The sequence below is a fragment of the Cebus imitator genome, unplaced genomic scaffold, assembly GCF_001604975.1.
Source record: "Cebus imitator isolate Cc_AM_T3 unplaced genomic scaffold, Cebus_imitator-1.0 Scaffold0, whole genome shotgun sequence".
Taxonomy (NCBI): Eukaryota; Metazoa; Chordata; class Mammalia; order Primates; family Cebidae; genus Cebus; species Cebus imitator.
Genome location: NW_016107315.1, coordinates 7,187,278 through 7,215,146, shown reverse-complemented (window position 1 = coordinate 7,215,146; position 27,869 = coordinate 7,187,278). Strand labels below are relative to the sequence as shown.

Here is a 27,869-nt window from a genome sequence, read left to right as displayed (position 1 = left end):
CCTGAGGTTTGGGGAAGAGACGCCCCTCACCTAGACTGAGGAGAGAGCTTGCCTAGAGAAGGAATGGAAGAGTTGGAGACCCCAACTCCCCAACCTGTCTTCCATCCTGAGCTGTACTTGACCCTCTTTGGCGAGCTGGGACCAGGTCTGTCACCTCCACCCCATCTGACACAGGAGGAAACTGCTCCAGCCCTAGAGCGAATCAGGTTGGAGTGAGCAAAGGGGGACGGACTACCCTAAGGGACTACCAACCTCAGTCCTGGAGAATTTCCCATATTCCTCCTGCACACAGCCCTTTCTGGACTGAGAGAAGCAGCTCCCAGCTCCCCTACCTCAGCGCTGCCCAAAAGTCTCCAACTTTTTCTCCAAGAAATAGTCCCAGGGAGGGTAACCCACTGACAGCCATGCTTCAACAACTCTAGCCACAGCAAAGGCCTGGCCTATGTGGGTAAGCATCCCTTGATCTAGATAATGGGTATCGGGTGGGCTGAGAGTGGATAGGTCACACCCAAGTCCAGTCACAGGTTCTGGAGTCTCTGCCCCGGGTGCCCTGACTGCACCAGATCAGAACAAGTTGCTTCCAGGCAGAAGAAAGCAACAATGTTTAACTTCCTTTCCAGTTCAGCTTTATTTTGCAAAAATTTACAAGACCTCCTTTGCATGGAAATGCTTGTAGGGACCACATGAATCAATGTGCCCTCACGGTCCAGACTTGGTGGCAGAGACAGGACACAAGTGCCATGATAGACAGTGCCATGGTCTCTCTTCCTGTGCCCTGGATAATTGAATAAAAAATCGGATTTAGTGCCATGGTAGACAGAGGTGCAAATGGACCCAAAAAAGGAAGAGATCAAGGAAGGCTTCCCAGAGTAGAAGAGTCTTGTCAATACGTATGTCAGATGGAGAAGGGAGATCGGCAAGAGCAGAAATCTGCAAGGTTATGAGAAGAGGGTGCATCTAGGAAGGACAAGGTGACCAGAGTGGTAAGCAAAGGGATAGCTATAGATGAGGATGGAAAAATAGGCCAGACAGTTCCTGATGCCATGTTATAAGCTTTTGACTCTACATAGCAGGGACTATTGGCTTCAAACCTTTTTGACAACAAAGTTTAGGTGAGGCTACCCAGGGACCCCAGACTTGGTTCCTTGCTCTTAACCTGATCTATCTTTTCTTCCACAGATAAGATCCTGAGGAGGCAGGAGAGACAGAGAAGGAGTATGGGTAGGGGGAGGGGGAGCCCTGGCTTCCAATACCTCCTTCGCTTGCCTCCTGGAGCTTCCAGGGGTCTCAGGCAGCATCATCCGTCTACCGTACCCTCCTGGCCACTGTGGTCCTCGGTCTGCTTGGCTACATGGCCTTCAAGTGGTAGGTGGTCTGGGCACTGCCCTGTGGCACCCCCTTCCCTTTCTGGACTCCAGCCAATTCCGTCTTGAAGGCGGGAGTAGGTTGGCAGATCCCTTGTTCCCCACAGCTGGCACTCACATAAGCAAAGACATCAGCTGGCCAAAGCTTTAACTGCAGAGCTGGGAGGGCTCAACAATGACCAGATGCATGGGGATAGCAGTGTCTTCCTGGACTCTCCTAGCAGTCTGGAGCCCTGTGCCTCCAGCCAGGGTGAGCCCCCTTCCCAGTCCTTCGTAGTAGAAATGCCTCACCACCTAGCCCATGTGTGATCCTCATATCTCCTGCCCAAGGACCACATCCTGAGCTTGGCTGTCGACTTTACCATCATCTTCCTCGGTGGCACCAGGATAAAGTGGAGCGGCTGAGGAGTGTCAGATGAACCTGACAAGGGCTGGTGGGGACTGGCAGGCCATCTGGGCTACTGGGCTGAGGCTGTAGAGACCACGGCCCAGGGCCAGGTGCAAGCCTACACTGCTGAGGGACTGGGCTATCCAAGAAGGCAGTGGTGCCACCCTCAAGGTGCTACAGAATCCCCTGGTTGCCAACGACTGTGAAGATGTGGTCCAGGTCCTGGGCCCCCCAGCTGAGGGCTGCTCTGTGGTGTGACTGCTGCCCCCGTAGCCTACCCTGGTGCTCCCCTACCTCTGTCTCATATACCTTCCCCTTCGTGGGCTTCCTGGGATTGCTGGGCTCAGCCTGCTCTGTTCTGGGGAAGAACACCGAAAATCCAGCCACCATTCACTTCCCCTCACCCACCCATCCCCTCCAGAAGAGGGCAGGGAGGAGTGGGGAGTGGGCAGTGAGGAGTGGTCCTACCCTTTGGATCCCTACTCCACTTCCCCTTATTAAGCCTCAGCTGGATTTGCTACTTTTGTATCCCGTATTAAAGGTGATTTGGCTCTATCTGGCTTCTTGGGCCTATGAGACAGTTGTGTGGGTGGCTATGAGGCAGGGGCCCAGAAAAGGTCCAGGGGTCCCTAGGCTGTGGGAGGGCCCTCTCCAAGCAGCACCTGGGATGGCAGGCAGTGTGCTCCTATAGAAGATGTATGGGCTCTGGAGGCACAGATCAGAGTTCATATCCTGAGTCTGCCATTTGCTGGCTGTACCATGTTTGGAAGGTATTTTACCTTGCTGATTATTTTACCTTGGCTATTTTATCAGCTTCCTTAGCTAGAGAACAGTAAGTTTAAGTGAAACATATAGTAGTTTCCCCCACATCTAAGACTCCCAGGTTGGTGCTGAGGGACCCTGGGTTTGACTTCATTTTCCTGACTTGTTCTGTGAGCACCATCAAGGGGAGGCTAGAGGCCTATTCCTCTAAACAGGAGGAAAGAAGCAGGCTGATCCTGGACCAAGGGCCTCAGCTCACCTCTAAATGAGAAAAAAGAAAAGGCTTGCCTTACAAGGAGTTCCAAATGTGCTTCCACATCTGCTCATGTGGTTTCTACACACACCAAGGCAAGGTGGGTGTCCTAAGCAGCTCAGGACAGGGCAGGTGCAGCCAAGTTACCTGTACTCCATGCATATACCCACCCCAAAGGGAGAGGCAGGTAGGATGGCACAGTAAGTGACTTTTGAAGGTGCTATAAAAGACAAGCCCTGCCTAGGAAGGGACAATGGCTACTATCCTGGCAGCTCCCAGCATAAGGCGGCTTCAGAGGCACAGCCGTCCAAACTCACTCTGAAGACACGGGTTCCAGTCATGATCTAGTGGGGCCCAAGGTAGATCCTGTACCTTTGCTGAAATGAGATGCAGCTGGGATTGGCTACTCTGTGAGTGCCAAGCTCATCAGACTGCTGATATTGCTACCTTCAGAAGTAGTTGATGAGGCTTGCTTAACACTGTAAATCTTTCCCTTAAACGAAGGAAAAGCAGGAAGTTTGTAGCCACCTTCCTCCTCAGATGACCTTAGAGCAGTAACCCTGAAGGATCAGGAAAGAGAGCAGGGAAGATATGCACCAGTTGCTGGAGACATCATAACCTAGAGCCTTGGGTCAAAACCATGCATTGGATTTGCGAGCAGCAGCACATATGGCTGCACCCCTGCACTGCAACCCGTTGAAAAGAGAAATGCCCCCTTTCGACAAGCTGAAACACATTAACTAAAATATTATCTGTAATAGACATAACTCTAAGATGTTGAGAGGGTTGAGCAAATTATGATCTGTGCATGTGATATAATAATGTGCTTTAGGCTGGGCGTGGTGGCTTATGCCTGTAGTCCCAACACTTTGGGAGGCCGAGGTGAGTGGATCACCTGAGGTCAGGAGTTCAAGACCAGCCTGACCAACATGGTGAAACCCTGTCTCTACTAAAAATACAAAATTAGCCAGGCGTGGTGGTGTATGCCTGTAGTCCCAGCTACTCGGGAGGCTGAGGAAGGAGAATTGCTTGAACCGGGGAGGCAGAGGTTGCAGTGAGCCGAGATCACGCCACTGCACTCCAGTGCAGGGGCAAGAGTGAAACTCCATCTCAGAAAAAATAATAATATGCTTTAAATAGTTTTGAAGGCTGCAGTATGAGAAACAATTCTGGATATTTGCTAAATAGCATGTCTAAGTTTAAAATAGGAATTTCGCCCTTCTTTTAACAATTCCCTTACTACTAGGATATTAGAAGAGTTACTGAACCCCTCTGACACTTAGTTTCCTCATCCTAGTGCCGATTCCTGTGCCTCAGGACTGTGAGCACAACCTGAGCTCTAAGTGCACAGCACAGTGCCTAGTGGGCAGTGAGTGCTCTAATTGCTACTCACCCTGCAAAAGATTTGGCAGGCCACAACCTGACCTCACCTCCTCCACCAGAACACTGCTGCAGCAGGCAGAATAACCATGGTGAGAAACAGGTGGGACCAACCTCTTTGCAAAAGTGGGCCCCAGTCTGGCCTGAAGCCCTCAGCCTTCCTCGCTGCCTAGATAACTAATCCAACAAGTGAGGGAGAGGTCTCCCACCAAGCCCTGCCATCCCGGAAATGTTCACTACCATCATAACATAAATGTGCACTGTACCTCTTTTGTAGGGGTCCTTTCCTGTCCTCTAGTGTCCAAGCCCAGTGTTAGAGGGCACATTGCAAAGCTGGGGAAAACATCATATGAGCATTTCAAACTAGGTGTCCAACACTTTGGTAGGCTAAAGCAAAAGGACTGCTTGAGGCCAGGAAGTCAAGACCATCCTGGGTAACATAGCAAGACTCTGTGTCTTCTACAAAAAAATTTAAACCATATTACCTAGTAGTCCCAGCTACTCCAGAGGCTGAGGCAAGAGGCTCGCTTGAGCCCAGGAGTTCAGGGATGCAGATGATTGCACCACTGCACTCCAGCCTGGGCAACAGAGTGAGATCCTATCTCCAAAAAAAAAAAAGTATTCCAGTGGGCTCAGAAAAATCAAGTCCATGGAGGGAAAAGATTCAATGCTTCTCTCCAGGCAGGACAAAGTATCAAGGGAGAAGACAAATTTGCCTTTCTCTTGACTGATCTATTAACCAAAATAAAGAAGTCTAGTGCCAAAGAGGCCCTAGATTCTACTTCTTTTGCTCTGGAATGCATGTGCAAATTGACCCAATGCCTGAGCACAGCCATAGGATCCCAAGCCTACAAGTGTCAGTCACCTTGCAAATGTCTGTCTCAGTCATAGTAGGATCTATGGGGAATGAACAAATCCTGTAATAAAATCCAATCACAGGGTTTAACCTTGGACTTCACACACCTAAGGCCATGATCTCTCCATTCTCCAGTGATGTCATTACACACAAATATGCTCGATTAACTTTTAGGGAACACACATGCCAAGTTCTTTAATTGATTTTATTTTTTTACATAAAAAGTTCAGTAAAAATTGGATAAAGTAAAGTGATTTTAAGCAGTAAATCAATCTTATCAACATAGCACAAGGCTGGCCGAAACCACAAGGCAGCCTGCTTTGGAATATTTACATGATAACAAATTAAACCTTGTAGGAGAACTTAAACTGTCCTTACAAAGTCTTCCTGTGATCCTAGCATGTAGAGGCTAAAAGCAAAACGAAAACCAAACAAAAACCAGAAAAAAACAAATTATTTTCAATATATTCACATATACATTAAAATATAATACAGATCATCAGGGTAAAGGGTTGTGGGTGGGGATGCGCATGGGTCTGTGCGCTGACAGCACCGCCAAGGAGGAGACCCAGGTTTAAGAGTGGAGTCAGGTCTGGCCAGGGTCTTTTCTAAGCCCTTACACCTCTGATGGCTTCTAATAACATGCCAACAGCTCACAACTAGGAAATCACTTGTATATGGAGTTCATTTTTGTGGCCTTCGGTTGACATCTGCACGGTTGAATTTCCCAGGGTGATGTGTCATCAGTAGCACAATGCTGACAGGGGTGGGGCAGAAAGGCCCACAGGACTTCCTCTCCCTAGAGTCTGTCTTACCTGACCACCCATCCTCCCGCCCTGGCCCAATAGTCACTCTAATTCAGTGTCCTCTTTGGGTTTGTAAACAGCCCCAAACTTCTGCATGTACTTCTTAATGTACTCCTTGGTTTTGTGTTTCACATTCTCATTGCATTCCAGGTCCTCAGGATTCTTACAGTACTTCAGCTCCTTATTCATAACACCATGAGTCAGCTGTCCAGGGCACAGGAAGAGAGAACACAGCCACCGATCAGAGCAGAAATGATTTGATGGGGAGGCCAGGGGTGGTTATCCAGCCTGCTGCTTCAGGGCCCTTCTCACCAAGACTGGAAGTTCCTAAGGGGGTTGATGTTGGGGCAGGCTGGTGCTAGGATCACCAGAAAGGACAAGCTCAGCTCTGAAAGTTTCTTAAAAAACTATTCCTCTCATGTAAGGTACACATCCCTCCCTGTTCCTGGGTCCCCAGCCCTGACATCTGACAAGAAAAAAAAAAATACTTTCTATGATGAAAAGGGCTTCTTAGAAGGTACACAGTTTGCCCAGAATGTTGCTGGCAGACCACTAAAAGCACGGGGAGTACCTTGCGAGCCAGATGTTTAAAGTCTTCAGTTGTGGTAATTCTTCCCACTTTGCAGTCAGGTTTCCGGTAAGGGTTCAGGCACTGGACGATGAACTGGGACATCTGCAGGCAGAGAAAAGAGAACACATTGCTCAACAGTCCAGAGAGGGCGAGGAGTTGTACTGAGGAAATAACTAGAAAAGAGAGTGAGTAAAGCCAGCCAACTCTTCTCCTTTTCTTCCCTCAGGTTTACTGGTTTGGACAGTGGAATACTAGTTAGCCAGTAAGATCTGAGAAAAGGATACAGGCTCAGCCTGAGAGGAAAAGAGCTTCCGTGGATGGACTAAGCAAGCCTTAAAGGAGCTGGAGGAACTCAACAGCAGGACTTCAATGCTGAGTCCTTCAGCAGCCCCAAGTTTCAGCCAATGAATTTTGTGTCCTTGGCATAAAGACAGTAGCTGGGTTCTCTGAGCCCTGGAGGCAAGGCAAAGCACGGCAGGTATTCCAGAGCTACTATGAGGCTTAGCAACCCAGGAACCACAGAAGTTTTATCATTGAAGGGTACTTACATTCTTTAAGTGGTCATACCACAGCCATGTGAAGCAGATGGAAGCATGATATGACAACCAGCAAAGGAAAACCTGGGAAGGATCCTTTTCATTCCACCACTTACAATGTCCTCCCTGGGCTAAGTATGGTCTGTCCTACCCAGGTACTCCCAAATACTCTAGGAATAGGACTCTTGGAGGTATTTGTGGTGCTAAGATCACAGGGGACAAAAAGGAATAAAGAGGCCAGTCATAGCCATTTCATCAGAGAACACTTTGAACAGGGTCTATCCATCACTAAAATTCAGTAAGCCTTCAGATGTTCAAAGAACAAGGCTATATCACAAGATAGGCACTCAATAAACAGCTGCTGGTTGAATGAGCTTAAATACCAATATGTTCACAAAGGGATCATAAGAAACTAAATTTTATCCCTGGATAAGCCTTTTACTCAAGGTTCTCTGTGGTCTCCTGGCCTCCGTACTCTCTTCCTTTAATCTGTTCCCTCTAACACAGATAGGGATTTCATTACCCACTGCTTAAAATCCTGTAATAGTTCCCTATAACCCACAGACACATAGCTCCTACATGATGAAGCACAATACCATTTGACCTCATTTTTTTTTTTTTTTTTTTTTGGAGTCTTCCTCTGTCACCCAGGCTGGAGTGCAGTGGCTTGATCTCGGCTCACTGCAACTTCTGCCTCCTGAGTTCAAGCAAGCAGTTCTCTGCCTCAGCCTTCCAAGTAGCTGGGATTACAGGTGGCTGCCACCACGCCTGGCTAATTTTTTGTATTTTTAATAGAGCCAGGGTTTCACCATCTTGGCCAGGCTGGTCTTGAACTCCTGACCTTGTGATTCACCCGCCTTGGCCTCCCAAAGCGCTGGGATTATAGGCGTGAGCCACCACGCCCAGCTTGACTTCATTTTCAACAGCCCTCCCACACCTTGTGGTATAGCCCATCAGGCCACTTACAACTTCCTGTAAGCTCTCTCTTGCCTCTGGTACATTCTATTGATATAAGTTGAGGCCCCTGCTGATCCATCTGGCCAATTCCTACCCTGGATTCAAGAGCCTTTCCTGACACCCCAGACTGTGGCTCCCAGCCCTAATGTGGCATACTGTTCACACAGCTGCCATTATTTATTTACAGGTCTGTTTCTCCCAAAACACTAGAAGCCCCTTCACTGAATGAAGATTGGAGTTTAGAATCTAACATGCTATGAGGTAGACAAGTTTAGTGTCTTAATGGCTGGAAAGACAAACTTCTGGTAGCATAAAAAGGAGCTGCATTCTCCCAATCCCTGGAGAATTAGGCAGCTACCAAATGAGATATTACAGAAAGAGAAGTGGACTTTGAGCCAGAAGGCCTGAGTTCAAATCCTTTGTCTAGAACTTTACTTCTCTGAACCTTAAGAGTTCTTTCACCTGGATAAGTGGAACGGCAATCCCTGTCTTGCCCACCTCAAGGGCTGTTGTAGGGACAAAATGAGTCAATGGGTATTAAAGTGCTTAACCAGTTGAAAAAGGCCATACCTCTTTCACCAATGAGTCATTCATATAACAACTAAGTCAAATCACAGAAGCAAGATGAATATCTGAAGACAAGGCAGCCTACCACTACATACAGCTTTCTTTTGCCATAGATGCTATAGAAGGCCCACAGTCAAACAAGCAAATGTGGTCTGAGAGGGGCTCCTGTCAAGCCAAGAAAAGATGGCTGAGGAGTTCTCAGTGGGAAAAGCAGCACTTCTGCAAGACACACAAGGAACACCTTGTGTTCCTATCATAGGGCAAGGGAGATATTCTACATCCTTAGGACAAGAAAAGAAAGAGTTCAGATTTAAGCCTGAGAGCTTGGTGCTTACATCCACCAAACCTTACCTCTTTTCTGAATACTTCTTTGCTTTTCTTTGCTAGTTCGCTGGAGGTGTCTGCTTCCGCTGTCTTGGGCTTTTTCGAGGTCTAAAAATGAAAGAGAAAACACAGAGTGCTAGCATGAGAAGTCAGTTTAGTGATGCCCTACTGTCCAGAACCCTCCTTTCTGTCCCCTGATGGGGATACCTGATTCTTGGTATTAGAATCCATTTAGAGGCCCTGACTCAGATACATGGCCTTAAGTCAACTTGGCTATTATATTTCAAATCCTGTTATATGGTTTGGCTCTCCTACTCATAAGCTAAGTTCCAATTCTCTACCCTAAGTCAAAGCTACAACTTTGTTGTAGCCACATATTTCAGAGTAACTCAAGTCCCTGTTCTGGGTTCAGCTCCCTGAACTATCGAGTGAGGCCTGCACAAAACAAGTTCCATTTCTTCTACTTCTGACATTCTAGAATTACAAGACAGAGGCAAAATGCTCTGTTCTGAAGACTTTTGAATATTCTCACCTTTCCTCCAAAGGTGGAATTGGCTAGACTGTAGAAGACAGTCTCAGCCTGCAGGAGAGGCTCCTTGGAGGTTGGTACCTTCAGTTTAGGAACAGAAAGAGTAAGGAAGCATCATGATATTAGTGGGGAGGCGATGAGGGTCATCAAACTCAGTGAACAGGTAAGTAGATGATGATACAGAAGATACTCTGTGTCCCCGGCTGGTAAGAAAATGACAAACCCAGGAACATTCCTTCTACGACTGCTAGAGGGAGGCTGTCAAGTTTCCTCTGACCAGGTACTGCACCAGGAGGTGGTGAGTTGGAAGCTCTGGCTTTTAGAGCACCTGTCATGCAGGCCATCTCCCTATAACCTTTGCCCACCACTAGCCATCAGGCCCCTTCCCAGTAAATGTGCTTTCCATGGAAAATAATAATTATGAGCATTCCCCTCCAAATATAAGTTACTTCATGATGGATCTATAAGCTGGAGTTGATATTATAGGTACTTCAAGCTTTTTTGTTAGAGGCACAGGGCAGAATAATTTTCCTACTCCCCACCCATCTCCTGGTTCTGATTCCTCCATTTCCATAAACAATATGAAGTCTCTGGTGCTAAAGCAGCTGGACTAGCTCCAGAGAAAGGTGGCACTTCCTTGGCTTTACGCTGTTACAAATCAGCTTTCTCTGCTGTGTCATAAAAGCTTTACGTATTTTCCATTTTTCCAATTTCTTCATGTAGCTGTATGGGAAGATTGGGGGTAGAGTAAAAAGAACATAAAGATCCAATTTATTTTTTAAGAAAACAGAAGTAAGCAAAAATAATACTAATAAGTTACTTTCTTTTTTTTTTTTTTTTTTTTTTGATGGCTTCTGATTTTTTTTTATACCAAATGCTCACATTTGGTTTTTTAATTATTCAACTTTTGTTTTCTTTTTTTGAGATGGAGTCTCGCTCTGCTGCCCAGACTAGAGTGCAATGGCAGGGTCTTGGGTCACTGTAACCTCTGCATCCTGTGTTTAAAAGATTCTCCTGCCTCAGCCCAACAGGGTTTCACCGTGTTGGCCAGGCTGGTCTCAAACTCCTGACCTCATTATCTGCCCGCCTTGGCCTCCCAAAGTGTTGGGATTACAGGTGTGAGCCACCGCACCCGGCCAGTTACGTCTATTTTCAAATGTTTTGTTTTGGGGTTTTGTGATTTACTTTTTCCAGTTGCAGAGGGTGCGAGTATGCTCCACAATAAGACCTCAGGTAGCAGGGGATCAAGAATTATTTGAGTAAGTTGGCTGGGCGCGGTGGCTCAAGCCTGTAATCCCAGCACTTTGGGGGGCCGAGGCGGGTGGATCACGAGGTCAAGAGATCGAGAACATCCTGGTCAACATGGTGAAACCCCGTCTCTACTAAAAATACAAAACATTAGCTGGGCATGGTGGCGCGTGCCTGTAATCTCAGTTACTCAGGACGTTGAGGCACGAGAATTGCCTGAACCCAGGAGGCGGAGGTTGTGGAGAGCCGAGATCGTGCCATTGCACTCCAGCCTGGGTAACAAGAGTGAAACTCCATCTCAAAAAAAAAAAAAAAAAAAAAAATTATTCAAAGTCAAGAAAACTGCAACACATCCCCAGCTATTGTCTTGTAGCTCTCAAAAGTGAGTAACAACAGAAATTAGTACAGAAGGCCCCTTCAGGTCTGACACCTACCTCAAAGACCTGGGTCCTATGGAAGAGGCCAGGCTCTCAATTAGGGTGTATGTAAATAGAAATGTCCTGTTTCACTTGGGATGCATTCACAAAGCTAAATGAACCCAAAGCATTTTTAATAGATTTATAATTTCGGCCAAGCGCAGTGGCTCACACCTATAATCCCAGCACTTTGGGAGGCTGAGGCGGGTGGATCACCTGTCAGGAGTTCGAGACCAGCCTGGCTAACATGACAAAATACCATCTCTACTAAAAATACAAAAATTAGCCATGCATAGTGGTGCATGCCTATAGCGGGGGTATAGGGAGGCTGAGGCAGGAGGATCCCTTGAACCTAGGAGGTGGAGGTTACAGTGAGCCGAGATCGTGCTACTATACTCCAGCCTGGGCAACAGAGTGAAACTATGTCTCCAAAAAAAAAAAAAAAAAAAAAAAAATTTAATCCCTGACTTCGTGAAGTTGGCAGGTGGGGGTGGGCTTTAAAAACACAGTTATAGAATACAATCCACTGAACTCAGTCTAGGAGCTCTCTTGGTCCTCCTGAGTGCTGAGCAATTGGGATCGAGAAAGGAAATGATAAAATGAGGGGTCCCCAGACTTGGATCACGGAAATCATGAACCAAAATGAGATAACACATGAGAGTACTGAAATTCATGAATCCGTTTCTTCATGGTCTGTGACTGGCAAATGGCATGGGAAATAATTTCAGAAACTGGCTAACATTTACTCAAATCCAATGCCAGGCAAAGTAACCACAGTCAGAGTTGAGGATAGCATTTGTTATTGACATGAACAATCTTAGGACCCCTTACTCCAAAAAAGTTCCTTTTAAAAATTTAGCAGGTGGGGCACAGTGACTCATGCCTGTAATCCCAGCACTTTGGGAGGCCAAGATGGGAAGATCCCTTGAACCCAGGAATTCGAGACCAGTGTGGGAGACAGAGTGAGACTCTTGTCTCTATACAAAAATTTTAAAAATTAGCTGGGCATGGTAGCGCATGCCTGTGGTCCCAGTTACTTGGGAGACTGAAGTTGGAGAACTGCTTGAGCCTAGGAGGTTGAGGCTGCAGTGAGTTGTGATCATGCTACTGCACTCCAGCATGGACAACAGAGTGAAATGCTGTCTCCAAAAAGGAAAAAAGTACTTTTAAGGAAACCACCAGAGAACAGGGTGGGGGCAAAGTGCTCCCAGATCCTCATCAATAAGCAATAATCAATTTGCCTTTTCTCTACATTGGTTTACACAGAGTTATCAGTCAATTAAGATTCTGGTGGAAATCTATGTGAGGCAGTGGACAGATAAGAGTACACAATGAAATGAGCAGGCAAAGAACCTGGCAGAAAGCCAGAGTTACTGTCTTTAGATGCTGACCCTGCTGTCAGCCTTCATCTGTGGCACATCTGGATTCCTAGGGAATCTGTTCTGACTATGACAAGGCAACCCTGAGTACGTTTATATTACCCAAGGTGAGGCTCGAGCCCTTCTGGATTAGTTGGCAATAACCTTATTAGGCAGTTTTGGTAACCATAAACAGACTGTGTAACACAACAGAATCATCCTTTATTATAAATATTGACATGACTATGTCACAAAGCCATATGACTCGGAACCAAGGTATGGCTTGAGTTTCAGAAATGAGTCCTGACAATGGGAGAGCAGGATATACCTAGCTAGTGCTTTTCTCTCCCTGTATTTAATTACATACTGTTTAGAACGTAAAACATAGATCATCCAGTGAGGAACATCTTTTGTGGCAGCAGGAATCCAGAAGCAGAAGAAGCTAAGCCATACTATACACACAATTCAACCTAAGCTCTGCAGCACATGAACCTATATATGTCAATTTTTAAAAGGTTAAGATCCTTGAAAATAATAAAAACTTAGTACAGCTGGTGTTCTGCATCCGTAGGTCAACCAAAGATAGAAAATATTAAAATAATAAAAATAAAAACAAATACAAAAAAACCCCAATACAGTATAACTACTATTTACCTAGTATTTATATTGTATTAGGTATTATATACAACACAGAGATGATTTACAGCATATGGGAGAATGTACATAGATTATATACAAACACTATACCCTTTTCTATAAGGGACTTGAGCATCCTCAGACTTTGGCATCTATGGTGGGGTGTCTTAAAATCAATCCCCTATGGATACAGAGCAACAATTATAATGTGTCCCAAAGTATTCTTCTTTTGATTGATTTTACTTGGGATCCTTTAGGCTTCATGAATCTGGATGTCTATGTCCCTCTCTCAAGACAGGACATTTTCAACATTATTTATTTAAAAAATTTTACATAGGCTGGATGTGGTGACTCAGGCTTGTAATTCCAGCACTTTGGAAGGCTGAGGTGAGCAGATCACTTAAGCCCAGGAGTTTGAGACCAGCCTGGCCAAAAAAGCAAAACCCCATCTCTATTAAAAATACAAAAAATTAGCTGGGCCTGCCGGTGCACACTTGTAATCCTAGCTAATTGGGAGGCTGAGGCATGAGAATTGCTTGAACCCAGGAGGCAGACATTGCAGTGAGCCAAGACCACGCCACTGCACTCCAGCCTGGGTGACAGAGCAAGACCCTGTTTGAAAAATACATTGGCTCTTGATGCCACCTTTCTGCAACTCCCTCAATGCAACAAATACTCTAAAACTACTATTTTAACACAACATAGAGGAGATCTATTATACCTTATGACTGTTAATTAAAAGCCAGGGAGCAGCAGTAAATAAACTGCTGTCTCTCAATTGTGCAGGCAGTCAGTAATGATTCAGGTCAGAAGTGCTCAAAGGGAAGATCTGACTTTACACTTCACACCAGAGCTTTATAATTCTTGATGGATAGAGAGTACAAGACAATGAAGGGAACAACAATTGATGGAAAAGAGAAAAGGAACAGTCTCACAATGTTTAGTTTCATTATCAAAAGCTTTTACTACCAGACAACACTCTTCAAAAGATTTGCTGCCCATTATACGCCTTCCCTACCATACGGCTCTTTCTGTCTCCAACAAGCACCAATTTACTGATGAATCAAACCCAGATTTGACTGCCTAGCAGCCACTGCTATTCTGAATCCTCCAGGGAGTTCAAATTCCACAATGAACTTATCTCCACACCTCCTCTTGCTCTTTCTTTCATTCCCTAGACTGAATGATGGGATCTTATCCACCCAAGCTAAGAATGAGAGGAGCAGGCCATCCATGACTCCCTTACTCACTTGTTTGCTAAGCCCTCAATCCTGCTTCTCAGTTTTTGTAAGACTCCCCAACATCTCCAGTCTTAGTTCCCTAACTTTGCCTAAACTATTAATACTCTCCAATTTGATTTCACCATTACTGATCTCACCTTTACTTATGAGCCCATTTCACTAGAAGGACACACATTTGATTGTCTGACTCCTTTACATTAAAACCATTTATTGATTACCAAGTATCTATTATATGATATTACATTAAACACATTGGTAAGGCACTAAGACTTCAGACAATTTAAATCTAACCTAGTTTTCCACATTTTTTTCTTGTTAACTTCCCTATATGCATCCAAACTCTCACCAAACCAAATTATTTACACAGTCTCCTATATATACTGGCTTGTTCTGTCATGCCTTTGCAAAAATCGCCTTATCTACCTCCTCAGTCCTGGTTACCTATAGGTAAAACTGTGCTCCTATACATCTCAAACCATGTATCTGTGTGTTTCCAAAGCATTTCACATATAATTCTGCTACAGCAATTATCCCACTGTATTCTTGCTTTATAGATCTGGCTATTTCCTTAGACTAAAATTCTTAAAGACCAGGACTCAGTTTCATTTCTTTCTAGTCCTAATATCTCACAAAAAGTCTGTGAATTAATGAAAACTTACAATGGTATAGCCTGTATCTTCAAAAAGATTAAAATCTAAATGAAAGCCCTGAAGATGAACAAACAGGGCAGAGGGAATAAAGACTTACTCCACAGGCATTCCTTCCCAGTCTACTGAGATGAATGCAATTGTAAAAGGGTTAGGAAGGTTAGGTACAAGTAAGTCCCTAGGTCTCCAGGTCCGACTAGCTCCTGCTGATAGAGACTATGGTCTGGAAAGGGAACCAAAAACTAATGTCTCAAAACATTTTTTTAATTTTTTTTTTGAGACAGGGCTGGGTACAGTGGTGCATGCCTATAATTCCAGCACTTTGTGAGGCCGAGATGAGAGGATCATTTGAGCCCAGGAGTTGGAAACCACGCTGAGCGATATGGTGAGACTCCATCTCTACAAAAAATACAAGAATTAGTTGGAGATGGTGGTGGGAGATCCAGGCTACCTAGGAGGCTGAGGTGGGAAATTGCCTGAGCCTGAGAGATCCAGGCTGCAGTGAGCTGTGATCATGACACTGCACTTCAGCCTGGGCAACAGAGACTCTGTCTCAATAAACAAACAAACAAACAAACAAACAAAAACAAAACATATGCATATGAAAAAACACAAAACCAAAAAACAAGAAACAAAACCAAAAAACCTTTGACTTGTGCTTCAGGGCTAGGTATGCTGAAGATCAAAGCTTGTTTGTTTCATCTACTATACCTGAACCAAAGGGTTAATAACAGAATAGATGACTTTGGTTTGGATTTTCTTAGAAATATAAGAAGAAAATGACACCTTTTTCCTTAGGTACCTGTCTCTATAAAAACTCTCCCACAGAACCCTCCTTCATACACTGCTCATAGAAACGTCAAATGGTGCAGCTACTTTGGAAACAGTTTGACAGTTTCTTAAAAAGTTAAACATAAATTTATCTGAGGACCCAATAATTCCACTCCTAGGTATTTACCCAAGAGAAATGAAAATATATGTACAAAGACTTGCACAAAAATGTTCATGTAGCATTATTCGTAACAGTTAAAGAATGAAAACAACCCAAATGTCCATCAACTTGTGAATGGATTAACAAAATGTAATATATCTATACAAGAGAATATTATTCAGTCATAAAAAGGAATGAAATCCTGGTACATACTGTAACAAGGACGAGCCTTGAACACATTACTCAATAAAGGAAGCCCATCACAAAAGGTCATATATTGTATTATTTCATTTATATAAAATGCCCACAAGAGGCAAATCTATCAAGAAAGAAAATGAATTAGTGGCTGGGCTGGGGAGTAACTGGAAATGGGTATGAGAGGTTTTATTGGGAGGATGAAAACGTTCTAAAACCAGATAATGGTAATGGCTTCATAATTTGGTAAATTTACTAAAAGCTATTAAATTGTAAATCTAAAGCAACTACATTTTATGCTAGGTATACCTTAATAAAATTGCTGCTGCTGTTGTTTTTTTAAAGTTTGTCCAAACTTGTGCTTCTGGTCATGTCAGATTAACTGTTAAATGAATTAGCCCTCTCAAGTGTTAAAAACTGGAAAACTGGACAAAACACATGAAAAAGCCAGTTTTCACACACTGGACATTAAGCAGCACTAAACTATGATCCTGAGAAAAGAGACAAAATGAGGTAAGCCCTATGATTACCTTGGCTTTTCTGCCTGGAGAAATTTACCAGACTCTGGGGCAGAGAGGAAACCCCAAGCACAGCATGGAGTTCTCAGTAAGCTAAGGAGACAGGGACTGGAATTTAGAGTATCTGAGATAAACTAAAAGCTAACAACTCCCAGAGCTCACAGAAGGCTGGGAGACATGTGAGCTTCCACCAGCTGAAGTGAAGAGATCTCCAAGATAACCTGTGGCAATCAGTGGAGACCCCAGACAGGCGATGCCTTAGGAGTTACCCTAGAGAAAATATCACTCTGGACTTAACACAAAAAAGATTAAGAACAGTCTCTAAACAATCAAGGTGATCCACAAGTAACTTGACTGGCTATCAGAACAAGGCTCAACTTTTTTTTTTTTTGAGACGGAGTTTCGCTCTTATTGCCTAGGCTGGAGAGCAATGGTGCAAACTCAGCTCACTGCAACCTCCACATCCTGGTTCAAGTGATTCTCCTGCCTTAGCTTCTCGAGTAGCTGGGATTACAGACATGCGTCGCCACAACTGGCTAATTTTGTAATTTTAGTAGAGACAGGGTTTCTCCATGTTGGTCAGGCTGGTCTCTTGAACTCCCGAACTCAGCTGATCTGCCTGCCTTGGCCTCCCAAAGTGCTGAGATTACAGATGTAAGCCACTGCGCCCGGCCAGCTCAACATTCTTTAATAGAAAGTAACAAAATTCTGAAACTTAACAATGTTAACAGTCACAATGTCCAGTATTCAACTGAAAATGGCAGGCAACTATTAAAAAGCAATTATAAATGTTCTAGTTTATGAAAGAAAACATGAACACAGTGAAGGAATTAAAACTATTAGGCCAAAGGGACAGACTCTTGAGAAGCACATGTGGCATCATGCTCCTGACTGCCCTCCCCAACCACAGTAGCATTCCTGGTGGCAGTGGATTAGGACCATGGATCATCTGGAGAACCACTACTAGCTGAGCATGCCCTACCTGACCACAAGGCAAGAGTATGTCCACACTATAGTGCACAGGCCTTTGAGGCCATGATGACGGTCAACACTTCCAAGTTGCCCTCACATAGATTTGTTGTAGACCAGCTCAACTATCTCAGTGCCACCAAGAAATGGTCCTAACCATGAGCTATTGCCCCCCTGCAACCTTTTATTTATTTATTTTTGGAGACAGGGTCTCACTCTTGTCACCCAGGATGGAGTGCAATGGCATGATCTTGGCTCGCTGCAGCCTTGACCTCTGGGGCTTAGGTGATCCTCCCACCTCAGCCCCCCAAGTAGCTGGGACTATACATGTGAACCACCATGCCTGGCTAACTTTTTTGCATTTTTTTTGGTAGAAACAGGGTTTGCCATGTTTCCCAGTTTAGTCTCAAACTCCTGGGCTTGAGGGATCCACCTGCTGAGGCATCCCAAAGTGCTGGGACTACAGGCATCAGCCACTGCATCTGGCCACCCTTCAATCTTGCCCTGTCTTTATCTGGTCATGGAACTAAAACTGTAGCTTTTTTTTTTTTTTTTTTTTTTTTTGAGACAGAGTTTTGCTCTTGTTACCCAGGCTGGAGTGCAATGGCGCGATCTCGGCTCACCGCAACCTCCGCCTCCTGGGTTCAGGCAATTCTCCTGCCTCAGCCTCCTGAGTAGCTGGGATTACAGGCACGCGCCACCATGCCCAGCTAATTTTTTGTATTTTTAGTAGAGGCGGGGTTTCACCCTGTTGACCAGGATGGTCTCGATCTCTTGGCCTCGTGATCCACCCGCCTCGGCCTCCCAAAGTGCTGGGATTACAGGCGTGAGCCACTGTGCCCGGCCTAAAACTGTAGCTTCTATAAAAATGTAAGCCTTTGGACCAGAAACTTATTCAAACACACACATATAAAACAAAAAACAAACAAAAATAAAAAATAAAACACACGAATATGAATATAGTGGTCAGCATATGGAACACCTGGGACTCTAACCCCCCTAACACTTAAAACTATATATAATCACTGTCCTGTTGTGTTTTTAACCTGACAGAAAGATTATCAAAGATTTCTTGGGTAACACAGGATATAAAATCTATTTTGAGAAAAGCTACAATAAAGCTACAAACTATAATTTGGGGGTATTTGCTTAAGTATGAGATACGTGATAGGGGCTTTACCATGCAACCTTAGTTTGCTTACCTTCTGTCAAGAATAACTACCTAAACTTAAATGTAGTTTTTCAGTTAAACATATTCCTATGGGCTGGGCGCGGTGGCTCACGCCTGTAATCCTAGCACTTTAGGAGGCTGAGGCAGGCGAATCACGAGGTCAAGATATCGAGACCAACCTGGCCAACACGGTGAAACCCTGTCTCTACTAAAAGTACAAAAATTAGCTGGGTGTGGTGGTGGGTGCCTGTAGTCCCAGCTACTCAGGAGGCTGAGGCAGGAGAATCACCTGAACCCAGGAGGCAGAGGTTGCAGTGAGCCAAGATCTTGCTACTGCACTCCAGCCTGGCGACAGAGTGAAACTCCATCTCAAAAGAAAACAAAAAAAGGAAAATATATATACATATTCCTAAAAATAGCATTTTATTCTGGGACTTGACTACTAAAAGCAGACATTTAAATCAACTAAAAATGGCAGGGTATGGTGGCTCACACCTGTAATCCCAGCACTTTGGGAGGCCCAGATAGTCAAGCTTGAGGTCAAGAGTTTAAGACTAGCCTGGCCAACATGGCAAAACCTGTAAAAATACAAAAATTAGCTGGGTATGGTGGCAGGCACCTGTAATCCCAGCTACTCAGGAGGCTGAGGCAGTAGAATCGCCTAATCCTGGGAAGCGGAGGTTGCAGTGAGCTAGGATCACATCACCAAACTCCAGTCTGGGTAACAGAGTGAGACCCTGTCTCAAAAAAAAAATAAAAATAAAAAATAAAATGAAGTGAAAGGTATTTATCAGAAGTGTTAAAAACAAAAAAGAAATTAGCTTTGCAGACGCCATCACCCTGGGAGCCTTGTACTACGAGCCATGGTCAACCCCACCGTGTTCTTTAACATCGCCATTGACAGCGAGCTCTTGGGTTGTGTCTCCTTCAAGCTGTTTGCACACTTGTTTCCAAAGACAGCAGAAAACTTTCGTGCTCTGAGCACTGGAGAGAAAGGATTTGGTTATAAGTGTTCCTGCTTTCACAGAATTATTTCAGGGTTTGTATGTCAGGGTGATGATTTCACATGCCATAATGGCACTGGTGGCAAGTCCATCTATGGGGAGAAATTTGATGATGAATTTCATCCTAAAGCATACAGGTTCTGGCATCTTATCCATGGCTGGATCCAACACAAACAGATCCCAGAAAAACTGCATTGCCAAGATTGTGTGGTTGGATGGCAAGCATGTGGTCTTTGGCTAGGTGAAAGAAGGCATGAATATTGTAGAGGCCATGCAGCACTTTGGGTCCAGGAATGGCAAGACCAGCAAGAAGATCATCATTCCTGACTGTGGACAACTCTAATACGTTTGACTTGTGTTAATCTTAACCACCAGACTATTCCTTCTGTAGCTCAGGAGACCACCCCTCCACCTCATTTGCTCACAGCATCCTAGAATCTTTGTGCTCTCACTACAGTTCCCTTTGGGTTCCATGTTTTCCTTGTTCCCTTCCATGCCTAGCTGGACTGCAGAGTTAAGTTTATGATTATAAAAACAAAATAACGAAATAAAAACAAAAACAAAATAACAAAATAAAAAAGAAATTAAAACTATTAAAAAATAAGCAAGTTAAAATTTGAGAGCAGAAAAATACAACAGAAATTAAAAATGAACCAATGGATGAACATGAACACAGTAAAGAAATTAAAACTATTAGGCCAAAGGGACAGATTCCTGAGAAGCACAGGTGGCATCATGGATGAGCTTAGCTAATTTGGTACAGCAGAAGGTAAGATCAGTGAACTTTAAAAAGAGGGTAACAGAAACCATGCAAACTGAAGCACAGGGAGAAAAGTGCTGGGAAAAAGTCTGATAGAGATGTGGGGGTCTGTGAGACAATATTAAGTGGTTTAATAATATGTATATAATTGGAGTCCCAGGAAAAGGGACAATGGTATTGAAAAAATTCCCAGAGTAGATGAAAACTACCAATCATGGATCTAAAATGTACAAGAATCACAAGCATATTAAACACAAAGAAAACAAAACCAAGATATATCATAATCAAACTGTTAAAAACTGTTTATAAAAGACAAAATCAGGCCAGGCACAGTGACTTACGCCTGTAATCCCAGCACTTTGGGAGCCTGAGGCTGGTGGATCACCTGAGGTTGGGAGTTCAAGACCAGCCTGATGAACATGGAGAAACCCCGTCTCTACTGAAAATACAAAAAATTAGCCAGGCATGGTGGCGCATGCCTGTAATCCCAGCTACTTGGGAGGCTGAGGCAGAGGATCACCTGAACCCAGAAGGCAGAGGTTATGGCGAGCTGAGATTGTGCCAATGCACTCCAGCCTAGGCAACAAGAGCAAAACTCCATCTCAAAAAAAAAAAAAAAGACAAAAATCACGATACATGGATAATTACATTTTTATTAGAAACTATTATAAAAAAATCGATACCAAATAAAATAAGTGGAAGTGTTACAAAATAAATAAATAATTGAAACATCTTTTAAGTGTTGAAAGGAAGAAAATATAAAATTAGAATTCTATATCCAGTGAAAATATCCGTCGTATCTTGAATTAATTGCTTTAAAAAGAAAGAAAGAAAGAAAGAAAATATCCGTCCTAATAAACCTGCACATGGATGTTTTTAGTAGTTTTATTTGTAATTACCAAAAGTTGGAAGCAACCAAGATGTCCTTCAGTAAGTGAATGGATAAATATAAACAGCGGTACATTCCGACATTTAGTGCTAAAACAAAATGAGCTATCAGGCCATGAAAAGATGTGGTGAAAGCCTCAATGCATATGGCTAAGTGAATGAAGTCCATCTAAAAAGGCTACCTACTGCAGTCAACTATATGACATTCTGGAAAAAGCAAAACTATGAAGATCATAAAAAGATCAGTAGTTGCCAGGAACTGAGGAAGAGGGATGAGGAAAGAAGGCAGGATGAATAAGAGGAGGCTGAAAAAAAAATTTTTTTTTTTTTTTGAGACGAAGTTTTGCTCTTGTTGCCCAGGCTGGAGTGCAATGGCACGATCTTGGCTCATGATAACCTCTGCTTCCCAGGTTCAAGCAATTCTCCTGCCTCAGCCTCCTGAGTAGCTGGGATTACAGGTATGTGCCACCATGCCTGGCTAATTTTGTATGTTTAGTAGAGATCGAGTTTCTCCATGTTGGTCAGGCTGGTCTCCAACTCCCGATCTCAGGTGATCCACCCACCTCAGCCTCCCAAAGTACTGGGATTACAAGCATGAGTCACCACACCCAGCCCAGCTCAAAAGATTTTTAGGGCAGTGAAACTATTCTGTATGATACTATGATGCTGTACACATGTCATGATGCCTTTATTAAAACCCACAAATGTACAACACCAAGAATTACTCCTAATGTAAATTATGGACTTTGGTTGGTAATAATGTGTCATAGTAGATTCACCAATTGTAACAAATGTCCCACTCTGGTACTTTGATGATGATAGAAAGGGAAGCTTGTGTGTGTGCAATGGCAGCAGGTATATGGAAACTTTCTGTACTTCTTGTTCAATTTTGCTATGCCAAAATAAAACTAAAATTGCTTAAAAATTTTTTTTAAAGTGGTAAGATAAATACCTTTCTTCAGACAAACAAGAGCTGACAAAATATATCATCAGCAGATCTGAAATACCAGAAATGTTGAAGGAAAAAAAAATTTTTTTTTTACGACAGTTTTGCTCTTGTTGCCCAGGCTGGAGTGCAATGGCACGATCTCGGCTCACTGCAATCTCTGCCTCCCAGGTCCTGCCTCAGTCTCCCAGGTAGCTGGGATTACAGGCATGCACCATCATTCCTGGCTAATTTTTTGTATTTTCAGTAGAGACGGAGTTTCTCCATGTTGGTCAGGCTGGTCTCGAACTCCCAACCTCAGGTGATCTGCCCGCCTCAGCCTCCCAAAGTGCTGGGATTACAGGTGTGAGCCACCCCACCCAGCCTTTTAAAGGAAATTCTATTTTTTTCTCTTTGTCTTTTTTTTGTTGTTGTTAAAGGAAATTCTTTAGGCTAAAGGAAAATGATCCCAGATGGAAATTCAAATCTACACGAGAGAATGAAGAGTGCTGGAAATGGTAAATATCTGGGTAAATATAAGGCAATGGTAGATTGTGATAATATGCATACTGTAAACCTTTCAACAGTGTTTTTCAAATAAGTAGGTCTCAAGATCCCTTTATTCTTAAAACAATGAGGATCACAAAAAGCTTTTATTCATATGGGTTACATCTATCAAAATTTTTCATATTAGAAATTAAATTCAAACAGAAAAAATTAAGTATTTTAAAAAATAACAGCAAATCTATTATATAATAATACATATAACAGTAATATAATTTTTTGTGAAAAATAGCTGTCTTCCAAAACTAAAGCAATTCAGTTACGAGTGGCACAGTTTTACATTTTGGAAATCTCTTTTAACGTCTCACTTAAAATACAGCTAAGTCTCATTGGCTTCTGCATTCAAATACGTCATGTGCCCTCTGGAAAATTCCATGGTATATTTGTGAATGTACCAAATATGACAGAGGCACATCATGTTTTCTTATTATTAAAACAGCTTTGACCTTGTGGCTCCTTTGAAAGGGTCTTAGGACCCCTAGAGGTCCCCACACCAAACTTTGAGAACCACTGTTTTAAAACAACCACTAAGAAGTAAAGCAGGCCAGGTGTGTTGGCTTATACCTATAATCCCAGCACTTTGGGAGGCCACAATAGAAAGACTGCTTGAGGCCGGAAGTTTGAGACCAGCCTGGTCACCAACACCGTGAGACCCTGTCTCTACAAAGAATACAAAAATTAGCTACTTGGGTGGCTGAGGCAGGAGGATCATCTGAGCCTGGGAGGGGGGCACTACAGTGAACCCTGATGGTGCCACTGCACTCCAGCCTGGGCAACAGAGTGACAGCATGGCTCAAAAATAAATAAATAAATAAATAAATAAAAATAAAGAGGTATGGCTAAGCCAACAGGGGAAAAAAACAGAATACTTGAAAAATATTCTAAATCAATTCAAAGGAAAGCAAAGACAAATTAAAAACAAATAATAAGGCCGGGCATGGTGGCTCACGCCAATAACCCCAGCACTTTGGGAGGCCAAGGTGGGTAGATCACCTCAGGTCAGGAGTTTGAGACCAGCCTGGCCAACATGGTGAAACCCCATCTCTACTAAAAATACAAAAATCAGGTCGGGTGCAGTGGCTCATGCCTGTAATCCTAGCACTTTGGGAGGCTGAAGCAGGTGGATCACCTGAGGTCAGGAGTTCAAGACCAGCCTGACTAACATGGAGAAACCCCGTCTCTACACATACACACACACACACACACTCACTCACTCTCTCTCTCTCTCAGCCAGGTGTGGTGGCAGGTGCCTGTAATCCCGGCTACTCAGGAGGCTGAGGCAGGAGAATTGCTTGAGCTGAAAAGGCAGAGGTTGCAGTAAGCCAAGATTGCACCACTGCACTCCAGCCTAGGCTACAGAGCAAGGGAGACTCTACCTCTAAAAATAAAATAAAGCAAACCAAACAACAAAATAAATAAATCCTTCAGTTTACCACTTAAACACATAATACTGTACATTTTCAAACCTTACCTTCCTATGACCCCTGAGAGCAATAACCTTGCCTTATACTGCTTTTGCATCCCCAGGTCTGGGCACAGCACTTGTGCCAAATAGGAACTCAAATGTCTGATAAATAACCAAAATGTAAAAGGGTGAGATTAAGTTCAGATCTATGTGACTTAAAATTTATATTTAGAGATCTAAGGTTCCAAGCTAGTAAATTATAATTCAGGCATTGCCTTTTGGGTATAATATTTCCAATAGCCTACTCCCCAGACACACATGCACCTATGGTAATAGAGAAGTAAAGATCAACATAACCTGACAAGTACACTCAGGTTGGATATAGTAAGGTTTTATAATCATACTTCTCTTACAGTTGATCACAAATAGTAGTGCCAATTATTTAGAGTTGAATGTGTATAATAATTACCTTGGGACCTTGTATCACTTCAGATTCTGATCTAGCAGGTCTGGGACAGGAAGTGAGATTCTGCATTTTTAACAGGTGGTATCTGGTGCTGTTGGATGCTGAGTAGACCTAACTATTACAAAAAGCTCATTGTGAAGGCCCCAACTGCATGGTCAACCCCTCCAGTCCATCTCCAGCAGAGAGCCTTGTAAAAGGCAAATGTCACTGCTCAAATCACTTTAAAGGTTTCCCTTTCTCACCAGCTAGACAGAGAACGAAGGTCTACAATTGTATAGCATGGCACATAACCTGCCCTTTTACTTGCCCCCTACTTCTCAGCTCCTACTTTGTGCTTGGCTAGTTTGATGACCTGGATTTCCTAACACAGGTCTTCATATAAGAAAGGGCAATTCCTTGAGCATTAAATAAGCAACAGTGAACTTCATGTCCATTCCTCATTTGCTTTGAAAGGCCTAATTTAATATGCATATACTAGACCAAAAGACTGAATCAAGATTAATAGGGTGCCCATGCACTTGGGCTTATAAGAAGGGTAAGGCCTCCAACATGCTTTATGAACTTCAGATCTTTTCTTAATCCCTTTATTTTTCAAAAGACATAACTGACATAATACTGAAGTCTCGAAATGGGAGTTGTGATTTTTGTTTGTATTTAAGCTTACAAATAATTTAAATGGCAAGTGCCTAGCAGTCTTGGGCATATTCCTAAATGATTCAGGAAAACAAGACAGCACAACAGCTGGAGTGATGTGGCTAAGTGATTTATGTGATTCATTTAAAATTTAACAAACTTGGCCGGGCGTGGTGGCTCACGCCTGTAATCCCAGCACTTTGGGAGGCCGAGGCGGGTGGATCACGAGGTCAAGAGATCGAGATCATCCTGGTCAACATGGTGAAACCCTGTCTCTACTAAAAATACAAAAAAAAAAATTAGCTGGGCATGGTGGCGCGTGCCTGTAGTCCCGGCTACTCGGGAGGCTGAGGCAGGAGAATTGCCTGAACCCAGGAGGCGGAGGTTGCGGTGAGCCAAGATCGAGCCATTGCACTCCAGCCTGGGTAACAAGAGCGAAACTCCGTCTCAAAAAAAAAAAAAAAAAAAAATAAAAAAATAAAAAAATAAAAAAATAAAAAAAGATAAAATTTAACAAACTCCACATGGATTGAACTTAAGTATGTATCTTCTTGGCAAATGCCAAACACATGTAAAGAGAAAACCATTTCTTCCAAAAGTGAATAAAATATAAAAGAAAGAATGAATTCATTTCCACTTTAGTCCCTTCTCACTCCAGGTCCTTCTTTTCTTCCCTCCTCCTTCTTCCACCAATTCCCAATAATTTAACCAGTTAAGTACTTATAACTCTCGAAATTAAAAAAAATATATTATTCAGGTTTTAGAAGGTAAAAATATGGTATCTGATTTCATTCAAGATGCTTCATATGGTCAGCCATGGTGGCTCACGCCTCTAATTCCAACATTTTGGGAGGCTAAGGCAGCCAGATTACTTGAGGTCAGGAGTTCAAGACCAGCCTAGTCAACATGGCGAAACCTCATCTCTACTAAAAATACAAAAATTGGCCGGGCATGGTAGTACAGCACATGCCTATAAAATCCCAGCTACTTGGGTGGCTGAGGCATGATAATTTAATCCCAGCTACTTGGGTGACTGAGGCATGATAACTGCATGAGTCCAGGAGGCAAAGGTTGCAGTGAGCCAAGAACACATTAAAACAAAACAAAACAAAACAAAACAAAACAAAAACCCCAAAACCCACCCCTCACACTGGTTTGGAACAGATGAATCATAAAAGCATATGTTATGGGGCACTAATAACAAAAGGCAAGGAAAGGCCAGTCATGGTGGCTCACATCTGTACTCCCAGCACTTCCGGAGGCCGAGGCAGATGGATCTTCCGAGGTCAGGAGTTCGAAACCAGCCTGGCCAACATGGTGAAACCCTGTCTCTACTAAAAATACAAAAACTAGCCAGGTACGGTGGTGCATGCCTGTAGTCCCAGCTACTCAGGAGGTTGAGGCAGGAAAATTGCTTGAGCCTGGGAGGCCAAGGTTGCAGTGAGCCAAGACTGTGCCACTGCACTCCAGCCTGGGTGACAGAGTGAGACTCTGTCTCATTTAAAACAAAAAGGGCAAAGAGAGAGAACAAGAGAGGCTCTGAAGCAATCATAGTAAGGGGTTTTTTGAACACCCCTTGCAATTCTTAGCCATATATCTCCCTCAAATAAGTAAGTAGGTAGTATGCATCTGAGTCCCTGAATGTCTAAAAAAGGCCATTCTTTCTCCCTGACTTCATCTCTACACCTTGATACATGCATGATCATTCACTCATTTTTCAGAGTAAGGAAAAAATCCCAAGACCATGTGACTATTGGCCTTATAGAATGACAGAAGACAGACTCACAAATGATCAGGAAATACACATGTAAGCCACACTCACCTTCATGGGGTTTTCATCATATGTTGGAGTTCCAAGGTCCATCTCAGCTTCATGCTCAAGGCTAGCATCATCTCCTGGGCTTTCCCAAGTAGGAGGATCCCACTGAGTCTGCCTAGAAAGAGGTAAAAACACCCATGCTATCAAGGCTAGGAAACAGAATCCTGACATAAACATCTCTGCTCTTACATACAGAAAATATAACATAGAATGAGACACAGAATAAGTCAGCTACATGAGTTAAGACACAAACTTTTGATATCTTCCCAGCAGCAATTAGTCTAGCACAGAGACATGCCCTTCCTCATTGTTTAGTCCACCATATTTCTTTGGGCAATGATGTGGCAATACTGACTGGTTGTCAAAGAGAGCAGAAAACCCAAACATCCTGTCTGTCTCTCACCTGACTCTTAATGTCCTGCATATTAGGATTCAGCAAAGCCTGAAGTGTACAGGAAATAGACACCTGCCTATGTCATGCCTCTGTAGATGAAGAGGTAAACAGTGACTGTACCTAGCATATAACTGGAAAAAAATAACTCATAACATCTCTCACAATCCTTGACCACATGAGAAAATTATCTCTTGCTTTAGGAGCTTTCTTTATTGTGGTTCTGCCCCCTTTAATAATTGACAACATGGGATATATACAGGTTAAAAACTTGTACCCTCAGCGAGGTGCAGTGCCTCACGCCTGTAATCCCAGCATTTTGGGAGGCTGAGTCAGGTGGATCACCTGAGGTCAGGAGCTTGAGACCAGCCTGGCCAACATGGTGAAATCC

The 27,869-nt window shown here is 43.5% G+C and overlaps 1 protein-coding gene and 1 pseudogene across 1 annotated transcript in view; one reads left to right on the top strand and one right to left on the bottom strand.

The window, feature by feature from the left end:
• Positions 1-63: 63 nt before the first annotated feature.
• On the top strand, positions 64-2,187 carry LOC119470337 (annotated as a pseudogene).
• A 3,002-nt stretch (positions 2,188-5,189) lies between these two features.
• Positions 5,190-27,869, bottom strand: part of SETD2 (SET domain containing 2, histone lysine methyltransferase) — a 156,759-nt gene continuing 134,079 nt past the window's right edge. Inside the window, exons 16-20 of the mRNA XM_037736750.1 lie at positions 27,644-27,708; positions 27,091-27,318; positions 8,792-8,872; positions 6,381-6,482; positions 5,190-6,013 (exon numbers count right to left, since the gene is read on the bottom strand). Of these exons, the coding sequence (XP_037592678.1) occupies positions 5,852-6,013; positions 6,381-6,482; positions 8,792-8,872; positions 27,091-27,318; positions 27,644-27,708 (638 nt within the window). The 3' untranslated portion in view covers positions 5,190-5,851. The remainder of the gene's footprint in view (positions 6,014-6,380; positions 6,483-8,791; positions 8,873-27,090; positions 27,319-27,643; positions 27,709-27,869) is intronic.